The 12,174-nt window shown below is 43.9% G+C and overlaps 1 protein-coding gene across 1 annotated transcript in view; it reads left to right on the top strand.

Moving 5' to 3' along the window:
* ano7 (anoctamin 7) overlaps positions 1 to 12,174 on the top strand; it is a 255,141-nt gene that overhangs the window by 186,531 nt on the left and 56,436 nt on the right. Inside the window, exon 16 of the mRNA XM_034168698.1 lies at positions 9,833 to 9,944. Within this exon, the coding sequence (XP_034024589.1) occupies positions 9,833 to 9,944 (112 nt within the window). The remainder of the gene's footprint in view (positions 1 to 9,832; positions 9,945 to 12,174) is intronic.

Raw genomic sequence — 12,174 nt, forward strand, 5'->3', positions numbered from 1 at the left:
ATTGGAAACAGGTGAGTGTCATTAATGGGGATAAAAGGAGCATCCCCAAAAGTCTCAGCTGTTCACAAGCAAAGTTGGGGCGAGGATCACCACTTTGTGAACAACTGCGTGAAAAAATAGTCCAACAGTTTAAGAACAATGTTCATGTACAGTCTGTAATACATAATCAGAAGATTCAGAGAATCTGGAAAACTTGCAGCAAGGCCAAAAACCAACACTGAATTCCCGTGACCTTTGATCCCTCAGGTGACACTGCATTAAAAACCGACATCATTGTGTAAAGGATCTTACCGCGTGGGTTCAGGAACACTTCAGAAAACCATTGTCAGTTAACACAGTTCGTCGCTACATCTACAAGTGCAAGTTAAAACTCTACCATACAAAGTGAAAGCCAAACATCAACAACATCCAGAAACACCACCGCCTTCTCTGGGCCCAAGCTCATTTGAAATGAACAGACGCAAAGTGGAAAAGTGTGCTGTGGTCTGATGAGTCCACATTTCAAATTGTTTTTGGAAATCATGGACGTCGTGTCCTCCAGACAAAAGAGGGATAAGACCATCCAGATTGTTACCAGGTCAAAGTTCAAAAGCCAGCATCTGTGATGGTATGGGGGTGTGTTAGTGCCCATGGCATGGACAACTTACACATCTGTGATGGCACCATCAATGCTGAAAGGTACATCCAGGTTTTGGAGCAACACATGCTGCCATCCAAGCAACGTCTTTTTCAGGGACGTCCCTGCTTATTTCAGCAAGACAATGCCAAGTCACATTCTGCACGTGTTACAACAGCGTGGCTTCGTAGTAAGACGGCAGGTATTAGACTGGCCTGCCTGCAGTCCAGACCTGTCACCCATTGAAAATGTGTGGCGTATTATGACCTTGACCTTGTGGTGCCTGTGACCTTATGCTCATGAGACCCAGTCTCATGAACATAAGGTCACAGTCCTCAAAATCACTGTTGATAAACAATGTAATTATGGAACACTATTTAGATATGATTGGGTTATGTGAAACATGGCTTAAACCTACTGCTGTCCTCCCTGTAAATGAAGGCTGCCCACCAGCGTACACATTTAGTCATGTCCCTGAAGGCGGGGATGTTGCTCGACTTTATAAATTTGGGTTTGGTTTACTCGCTGTTGGGGTCTAAAATATAATTTGTTTGGCTCTGCCAAGGATACTATATATAGACAAGGTCAGATTAACAAAAATCAACTATGCTATTTTGTCACAGTATATAGACTCTTGGGTCCATATTCTAAATATTCTAAATTGCTTGAGTGTATGAAGGTCTTGAGATGAAGGTACTTTAAATAGAATGACAGGATTTGTTAATATTAGTATTGTGGGCATTAATGGTGCATACATCTGGGTTTATTAAAGGTTTTCATGAAAATATTATTGGTAGGTAGAATAGCAAGAACAGAAGCTTGAGATCAATAGATCTATTGAATGATCAATGTCATTTACAACAACAGTAAATAATAAGTTTATGTCATCAACCTTAATGAGCGAAGCTCCTCACCATCTCACCATGTCATTTAGGTCCTTCAGACTTTTTTCAGTATGGTTCTGGGGAGCATTAGCATGTCTAATCCCTTCAGACCCCCCCCCCACCCACCACCACCACCATTTTAAGCATACAAAATAGACATACGATAAAATTAAAACAACACATAAAACAAAACATGTAACAGCACCACTAGGTATTAAAAGCCAGTTAAATTTTTTTTGTTTTTGCGTAATTGTAATAATTTGGGCACTACCCACTACTTACTTTGAAATCTGATATGCATTTTCAGTCTGTTGACTCAGTCACACATCCGGACACTCCTTCTGTGAGGTTTTAGCAACGTGCTTAGCAATGCCGGTGACTAATCTGACACAGAATCAAACTGGAAGTGACGTGGACACGACCATCTTTTTTTTTTTTTGCTGCGACTGAATCAATTGATCCCTAATGCTGTTTTAGCTCACATCACGAGACCACCAGTTTTAGGGGTCCTTCACTGATCTCTATATAACACTGGACATCTCATTGGCTTATATATGCCATACAAATCGCTGAAGCAAAAGGGCGGCCGTCTTACCACTCACAAGTTATGTGGGTAGCCGTCTTTGTGCAGTGACGCCAACTAAACCCCTAAAAATTGGTCTGCCCTGCCTTCACTGCGCATGCATCATTTGGGACCACAACAGCACATCTCTCCACCCAAAGCAATCAAAGGGAATAATGTGATTATTAACCATCAGATGACAAAGTAAAACCTCTTAAATCATTCTAAAGTCAGTTTTAAGCAGAAACAAGGTGATAATCAGTGAATTGCTGCTGACGCTCTGAAATGACGTAAGCACAGCAGCAGCACTTCAAACTCAGATGCGTTGCTGCGGCACTCTGATCGCTTCCTCCATCTTTTATGATGAAATAATGTTGAATTTATGTGGAAATGATTATCTGTCACTGAGATAGATGATGACTGGAGGCAGTTTGAAGCAGAAACGAGGCGATAATCAGTGAATCGCTGCTGATGCTCAGAAATGACGCATGCACAGTGAAGGCAGGAAAACTGATTTTTAGAGGGGACCGTTTGGTCGGTGACACCTCACAAAGACGGCTTATTACAACATCAACAAGTAGGAGTAATAACCAAACTGATGTGCTCATTTCCTTGTTTTTGTTCTTCAGTTAATGTAACTTTCATCCCTCCTAATTACATCCACCAAGGATGTAATAAAATCATCTGCATTTATTTATTTGACTGTCTGTCTGTCTGTCTGTCTGACAAAAATGTTTTTCAGCACAAAATTTTCAGCACAAATAGATACGAGGTCTGCTAGAAAAGTATCGTACCATTTATTTTTTTCAAAAACTATATGGATTTGATTCATATGTTTTTACGTCAGCCAAGCTTGAACCTTCATGTGCATGCGTGAGTTTTTCCACGCCTGTCGGTTGCGTCATTCGCCTGTGGGCAGGCTTTGAGTGAGCACTGCTCCACCCCTCTCGTCGTTGTTTCATTGGGAGGAAATGGCGGAATGATTTGGGCTTTTTTTCCATTAGAATTTTTTCAGAAACTGTTAGAGACAGGCAGCTGGAAACCATTCGAAAAATTTATCTGGCTTTCGGTGAAAATTTTACGGGCTTCACAGAGAATAAGGACTGTTACTACAGATGTAAGGACGGCCCACAATGGCGCACGGCGCGCCATGCTCTGAGCCGCCATCGAGAGGCAGAAAACACCATATCATTTCTAAACGGATCGCTGTGTGGAGCCGGGACCGTCGTGTGCAATTTCTCTGGTTATCACAAGAGCTGGACGTCAACCATTTTCCGGCAGATTTCACTTTTAACAAGAGATTTTGTCATGGAAAGCCGCGCGGAGGCTTCGCGCGTCACGACCGATTCGCTGATGAAGCAAGACAAAGGAACACCTCCATTTCGGAGTGTTAGAGGACAAGTTGGGACATGCCCAGCTCTCCACAATTTCTCTTATACTCACTCAACTGGTAAGCCACTGAAAGCCGAGATAGGCAGGTCCCATATCCCAGAGACGGCTCTCACTAAAGTGGTGAATGATCTTCTGCTTACAGTGGATTCGGACACCACTACGGTTCTGTTGCTGTTAGATCTCAGTGCTGCATTTGATACAGTGGATCATCATATTCTGCTCGACAGGCAGAAGAATCATTTTGGGATTACTGCGAGTGCCCTTGCGTGGTTGACATCGTACCTGACCAGTCGTTCTCACTGTGTTTTGTACATCCCCAATTCCAATGAAGTTGGGACATTGTGTAAAATGTAAATAAAAACAGAATATACTGTTTTCTCAAAATTTGACAATAATCAATAAAATTTCCTTGGGCTGTAACTAATCACATCAATTTTTAATTTTTTTTTTTTCCCTGTCTGCATATATAGTCATGGTAAGTGCCACACTGGCAGAACCATTTCTGAACATTAATACGCATATATGCAATTTATTCTTGCACGACAGAAGGTATGTAGTGCGTGAGTGAACGTGGTGTGTGTGTGTGTGTGTGTGTGTGTGTGTGTGTGTGTGTGTGTGTGTGTGTGTGTGTGTGTGTGTGTGACCCCCATCCACTCGTCCCGATCAGCCTTCAAGATCCACCCCCAACACCCCCCCACCCCCCCACCCCCCTCCACGGAGGTACGGGGAGCAGCCCCATACCCAAGGGAAGTACACAGGGCACCGGCAGAGCCCACCAATAGGGGGGACCCCAGAACCACACCACCAGGGCCATGGCCCCCGAAGGCGGGAGCAAGCAGCAGCAAGGGCGGGGGGCAAAGGAGCCACCACAACAGAATCCAAAACACGGGCAAGGACCACCAAGCTATACGAGGGCGGGGCCCAGCCCCCAGACAAAAGGCGAGGCCCAACCCCTGGGGCCAGGAAGCACAAGGCCCCCACAACACCCAAGCCCCCCCAGTGCAGCCAGCAGGACTCCTCCAAACTCCCACCAGCCCCCAAACCCTCCCCCACCCCAGGCCCTACCCCAAACACCAAAGCCCAAGACCAGGAGACCGCCCAAGCGAGAGCGGGGCATCATCCCACAGAGAGCACGGCCCCCAACCCCCCAGCAGCCATCGCCCCCCAGCACATCTCCTGCACACCACCACCCACCCCCCAACAGGCCGCGGGACCCCGTGCCCCACAGCCCCAGAGCAGGGCAGAACTGGCGAGGCAGACACCCCCCCACCCCAATTTTTTTAATTTGTATAGCATCAAGTCACAGTAAAATCACCTCAAGGCGCTTCACACAACACAGCTTGGACGAAAACAGAACAAAATGAATTAAAAGATTAATCAATCAATTCAATCAATCAATTTTATTTATATAGCCAAATCACAACAAACAGTTGCCCCAAGGCGCTTTATATTGTAAGGCAAGGCCATACAATAATTATGTAAAACCCCAACGGTCAAAACGACCCCCTGTGAGCAAGAACTTGGCGACAGTGGGAAGGAAAAACTCCCTTTTAACAGGAAGAAACCTCCAGCAGAACCAGGCTCAGGGAGGGGCAGTCTTCTGCTGGGACTGGTTGGGGCTGAGGGAGAGAACCAGGAAAAAGACATGCTGTGGAGGGGAGCAGAGATCAATCACTAATGATTAAATGCAGAGTGGTGCATACAGAGCAAAAAGAGAAAGAAACACTCAGTGCATCATGGGAACCCCCCAGCAGTCTAAGTCTATAGCAGCATAACTAAGGGATGGTTCAGGGTCACCTGATCCAGCCCTAACTATAAGCTTTAGCAAAAAGGAAAGTTTTAAGCCTAATCTTAAAAGTAGAGAGGGTGTCTGTCTCCCTGATCTGAATTGGGAGCTGGTTCCACAGGAGAGGAGCCTGAAAGCTGAAGGCTCTGCCTCCCTTTCTACTCTTACAAACCCTAGGAACTACAAGTAAGCCTGCAGTCTGAGAGCGAAGCGCTCTATTGGGGTGATATGGTACTATGAGGTCCCTAAGATAAGATGGGACCTGATTATTCAAAACCTTATAAGTAAGAAGAAGAATTTTAAATTCTATTCTAGAATTAACAGGAAGCCAATGAAGAGAGGCCAATATGGGTGACCTAAGATGGTTCTGAGGTGTGGTGGATGTGTCAACTCACCACATCCCACTGAAATTCCTGTCTTTCTGAGACATAAAGAGGAAAACCTGCACATGCCCGTTTTCATAAAACCGCCCAGCAGAGGAGGAACAGGTCAGGGTAATGCCATCCAGAGTAAGGATCTGGTTAGACACCAAATATGATTCAAACCACCGCAGCGCAGTGCCTTTAATACCTATGACATGCCCTAATCTCTGTAATAAAATTTTATGGTCAACAGTATCAAAAGCAGCACTGAGGTCCAACAAAACAAGCACAGAGATGAGTCCACTGTCTGAGGCCATAAGAAGATCATTTGTAACCTTCACTAATGCTGTTTCTGTACTATGATGAATTCTAAAACCTGACTGAAACTCTTCAAATAGACCATTCCTCTGCAAATGATCAGTTAGCTGTTTTACAACTACCCTTTCAAGAATTTTTGAGAGAAAAGGAAGGTTGGAGATTGGCCTATAATTAGCTAAGATAGCTGGGTCAAGTGATGGCTTTTTAAGTAATGGTTTAATTACTGCCACCTTAAAAGCCTGTGCTACATAGCCAACTAATAAAGATAGATTGATCATATTTAAGATCGAAGCATTAATTAATTGTAGGGCTTCCTTGAGCAGCCTGGTAGGAATGGGGTGTAATAGACATGTTGATGGTTTGGATGAAGTAACTAATGAAAATAACTGAGACAGAACAATCGGAGAGAAAGAGTCTAACCAAATACCGGCATCACTGAAAGCAGCCAAGGATAACGATACGTCTTTGGGATGGTTATGAGTAATTTTTTCTCTAATAGTTAAAATTTTATTAGCAAAGAAAGTCATGAAGTCATTACTAGTTAAAGTTAAAGGAATACTCGGCTCAATAGAGCTCTGACTCTTTGCCAGCCTGGCTACAGTGCTGAAAAGAAACCTGGGGTTGTTCTTATTTTCTTCAGTTAGTGATGAGTAGTAAGATGTCCTAGCTTTACGGAGGGCTTTTTTATAGAGCAACAGACTCTTTTTCCAGGCTAAGTGAAGATCTTCTAAATTAGTGAGACGCCATTTCCTCTCCAACTTACGGGTTATCTGCTTTAAGCTGCGAGTTTGTGAGTTATACCATGGAGTCAGGCACTTCTGATTTAAAGCTCTCTTTTTCAGAGGAGCTACAGCATCCAAAGTTGTCTTCAATGAGGATGTAAAACTATTGACGAGATACTCTATCTCACTCAGAGAGTTTAGGTAGCTACTCTGCACTGTGTTGGTATATGGCATTAGAGAACATAAAGAAGGAATCATATCCTTAAACCTAGTTACAGCGCTTTCTGAAAGACTTCTAGTGTAATGAAACTTATTCCCCACTGCTGGGTAGTCCATCAGAGTAAATGTAAATGTTATTAAGAAATGATCAGACAGAAGGGAGTTTTCAGGGAATACTGTTAAGTCTTCAATTTCCATACCATAAGTCAGAACAAGATCTAAGATATGATTAAAGTGGTGGGTGGAGTCATTTACATTTTGAGCAAAGCCAATTGAGTCTAATAATAGATTAAATGCAGTGTTGAGGCTGTCATTCTCAGCATCTGTGTGGATGTTAAAATCGCCCACTATAATTATCTTATCTGAGCTAAGCACTAAGTCAGACAAAAGGCCTGAAAATTCACAGAGAAACTCACAGTAACGACCAGGTGGACGATAGATAATAACAAATAAAACTGGTTTTTGGGACTTCCAATTTGGATGGACAAGACTAAGAGTCAAGCTTTCAAATGAATTAAAGCTCTGTCTGGGTTTTTGATTAATTAATAAGCTGGAATGGAAGATTGCTGCTAATCCTCCGCCTCGGCCCGTGCTACGTGCATTCTGACAGTTAGTGTGACTCGGGGCTGTTGACTCATTTAAACTAACATATTCATCCTGCTGTAACCAGGTTTCTGTAAGGCAGAATAAATCAATATGTTGATCAATTATTATATCATTTACTAACAGGGACTTAGAAGAGAGAGACCTAATGTTTAATAGACCACATTTAACTGTTTTAGTCTGTGGTGCAGTTGAAGGTGCTATATTATTTTTTCTTTTTGAATTTTTATGCTTAAATAGATTTTTACTGGTTATTGGTGGTCTGGGAGCAGGCACCGTCTCTACGGGGATGGGGTAATGAGGGGATGGCAGGGGGAGAGAAGCTGCAGAGAGGTGTGTAAGACTACAACTCTGCTTCCTGGTCCCAACCCTGGATAGTCACAGTTTGGAGGATTTAAGAAAATTGGCCAGATTTCTAGAAATGAGAGCTGCTCCATCCAAAGTGGGATGGATGCCGTCTCTCCTAACAAGACCAGGTTTTCCCCAGAAGCTTTGCCAATTATCTATGAAGCCCACCTCATTTTTTGGACACCACTCAGACAGCCAGCAATTCAAGGAGAACATGTAGCTAAACATGTCACTCCCGGTCCAATTGGGGAGGGGCCCAGAGAAAACTACAGAGTCCGACATTGTTTTTGCAAAGTTACACACCGATTCAATGTTAATTTTAGTGACCTCCGATTGGCGTAACCGGGTGTCATTACAATCTTACCAAATTTACGCTTAGCCTTAGCCAGCAGTTTCAAATTTCCTTCAATGTCGCCTGCTCTGGCCCCCGGAAGACAATTGACTATGGTTGCTGGTGTCGCTAACTTCACATTTCTCAAAACAGAGAAATTATTATTTCGCCAATAACCAGAGTTTGATCCTCGGCGGGTGTGTCATCGAGTGGGGAAAAACGGTTAGAGATGTGAACGGGTTGGCGGTGTACATGGGGCTTCTGTTTAGAACTACGCTTCCTCTTCACAGTCACCCAGTCGGCCTGCTTTCCCGGCTGCTTGGGATCTGCTGGGGGACAGCTAACGGCGGCTAAGCTACCTTGGTCCGCACCGACTACAGGGGCCTGGCTAGCTGTAGAATTTTCCACGGTGCGGAGCCGAGTCTCCAATTCGCCCAGCCTGGCCTCCAAAGCTACGAATAAGCTACATTTATTACAAATGCCATTACTGCTAAAGGAGGCCGAGGAATAACTAAACATTTCACACCCAGAGCAGAAAAGTGCGGGAGAGACAGGAGAAGCCGCCATGCTAAACCGGCTAAGAGCTAGTAGCTGCGCTAAGCTAGCGGATTCCTAAAAACACACAAAGTGAATAATGTGTAAATAATTTAGAGGTGATTCAGCAGAGGGAGTGCTTTAGTTAAGGCACATGAAGATTACACTGTGAAACAAATCGTTATCTAGTTAACTAGATCAATCTAACTGCGCAGATTAAACAGCTAACAGATACAGCAGAAACTGGGTTACGGGTTATCTGCTTTAAGATGAGAGTTTGTGAGTTATACCACGGAGTCAGGCACTTCTGATTTAAAGCTCTCTTTTTCAGAGGAGCTACAGCATCCAAAGTTGTCCTCAATGAGGATGTAAAACTACCAACAAGATAATCTATCTCACTCACAGAGTTAAAAACATAATAAAAGCAAAACCATAAAAAGGTACACAAATAAAAACACATAATAACACAATATACTAGTGGTAAAACAAAGAGAACAAATGAGTCTTTAGTCTGGACTTAAAAGTCTCCACAGTATCTGACTGCCTCATGTGCACCAGGAGATCATTCCCCAGCGCAGGCGCATGATAAGAAAAAGCTCTGTGACCGGCAGACTTTTTATTCACCCTGGGAACACAGAGATGCCCTGCACCCGAGCCGGTACATAGGGCTTAACCAGGTCAGCCAGATAGGGAGGTGCCAGTCCATGAACGATTTTATAGGCCAGTAACAGAACCTTAAAATCCGATCTCACAGAGACAGGATGCTACTGAAGGGATTCCTAAATGGGCGTAATATGTCATTTTAAAACTTTTCAAGATATAGACCTAATATTTGGCTCTCAGACTCTAACTTTGTAACAGGAATAACATATTAAATTGGCTAAAAATGGCTGAGCGGTAACCTGAAGCCTTTGGGTGATTTTAGATGGAGTGACCCTGAAGTATTTTCAAAAGGCCTGCTGGTTCCTGTTCCTTAACATGGAGATGCTCAGAGGTTATTGTTCCCTGAAAAAGTTTATTTTTATGTTGCAGGATGAATGCAGGAAATGCTTCAAGTTACTGAAAATATCATTTGGAAAAATATTAAATTTTGTTTCATACAAGAAAGTTTTAGGGACGTCTGATTGGAAAATGATGTCTGTTTGTTTTCACCAGAGATGCATCGCACACAGTCCAAATATGAAGATATGTTCATCCTCAAAGTCTTCATCTTCCAGTTTGTCAACTTCTACTCAGCTCCCATTTACATCGCCTTCTTCAAAGGCAGGTGAGCAGCCACCGGCAAGAATGTCCATCAGCTGGCCTCCAGAGGGAAATGTCCCACCATCTGTTCCTCACTATCCATTCCTGTCTATTGCTCACTGTCCTTCCTTGCTGTCTATTTCTCATTGTCTATTTCTCACTGTCCATTCCTCACCATCCACTCCTCGCTGTCAGTTCCAGAAAATATTTGACACTTTGAAAACACTTTACAACCCTCCAACTCAAGAATTAACCCTCCAGCTGATATGCTTCTCCCTGTCTTTGCTGAAAAGGCTACAAGCAGCTAACTCTCTTGACCACTCAGATCTGCAACTCAACTCAGCCGCGAGTATCGTTAAACTTTACAACACGGGTGGCCAAGTTCGGTCCTCGAGAGCTACCTTCCTGACACTTAGTTGTCTCCCTGCTCCAACACACCTGAATCCAATGAAAGACTCGTTAGCAGACTTTTAATGAGCCTTTCATTGGATTCAGGTGTGTTGGAGCAGGGAGACAACTAAGAGTGTGTTAGGAATGTAGCTCTCAAGGACAGAACTTGGCCACCTCTGCTTTACATGTAACCGTCCTATGGCATGCCTCTGTCAGGCTCGGGTACCATTAAACTTTACATGTAGCCATCCTACTATACACCTCTCTGTCAGGTGTGGGCATTGTTAAACTGTACATGTAAACATCCTACTACACACCTGTGTCAGGCACAGGTAACGTTAAACTGTACATGTACCCATCCTACTACATGCCCCTGTCAGCTGCAGGCACTGTTAAACTGCACATGTAACCATCCTACCATACGCCTCTGTCAGGTTCGGGTACCGTTAAATTGTACAAGTAACTATCCTATCACATGCCTCTGTCAGCCGCGAGTATCATTAAACTTTACATGTAACCATCCTATGGCATGCCTCTGTCAAGCTCGGGTACCATTAGACTTTACATATAGCCATCCTACTACACACCTCTCTCTCACACACGGGCATTGTTAAACTGTACATGTACCCATCCTACTACACGCCTCTGTCAGGCTTAGGTACCATTAAAGTGTTCATGTAGCCATCCTACTACACACCTCTGGCAGGCACGGGTAACGTTAAACTGTACATGTAGCTATCCTACTGGACACCTGTGTCAGGCACAGGTAACATTATACTGTACATGTAGCCATCCTACTGGACACCTGTGTCAGGCACAGGTAACATTATACTGTACATGTAGCCATCCTACTGGACACCTGTGTCAGGCACAGGTAACATTATACTGTACATGTAGCTATCCTACTGGACACCTGTGTCAGGCACAGGTAACATTATACTGTACATGTAGCTATCCTACTGGACACCTGTGTCAGGCACAGGTAACGTTATACTTTACATGTAGCTATCCTACTACACACCTGTGTCAGGCACAGGTAATGCTAAACTGTACATGTGTCAGGCGCAGGTAACATTACACTGTACATGTAGCCATCCTACGACACACCTCTGTCAGGCACAGGTAACATTAAACTGTACAGGTAGCCATCCTACTACACACCTCTGTCAGTCTTAGCTCCCATTAAACTGTACATGTAGCCATCCTACTACACACCTCTGGCAGGCACGGGTAACGTTAAACTGTACATGTAGCCATCCTACTGGACACCTGTGTCAGGCACAGGTAACATTATACTGTACATGTAGCTATCCTACTGGACACCTGTGTCAGGCACAGGTAACGTTATACTGTACATGTAGCTATCCTACTACACACCTGTGTCAGGCACGGGTAACGTTATACTGTACATGTAGCTATCCTACTACACACCTGTGTCAGGCACAGGTAACGTTAAACTGTACATGTAGCCATCCTACGACACACCTGTGTCAGGCACAGGTAACATTATACTGTACATGTAGCTATCCTACTGGACACCTGTGTCAGGCACAGGTAACGTTATACTGTATATGTAGCTATCCTACTGGACACCTGTGTCAGGCACAGGTAATGTTATACTGTACATGTAGCTATCCTACTACACACCTGTGTCAGGCACAGGTAACGTTATACTGTACATGTAGCCATCCTACTACACACGTCTGTCAGTCTTAGGTACCATTAAACTGTACATGTAGCCATCCTACAACACACCTGTGTCAGGCACAGGTAAAGTTAAACTATACATGTAGCCATCCTACTACATGCCTCTTTCAGCCGCAGGCACTGTTAAATTGACTTTGTGTGTGTCTTCCGTGCCATTA

This window comes from Thalassophryne amazonica, chromosome 4 (assembly GCF_902500255.1).
Source record: "Thalassophryne amazonica chromosome 4, fThaAma1.1, whole genome shotgun sequence".
Classification (NCBI taxonomy): Eukaryota; Metazoa; Chordata; class Actinopteri; order Batrachoidiformes; family Batrachoididae; genus Thalassophryne; species Thalassophryne amazonica.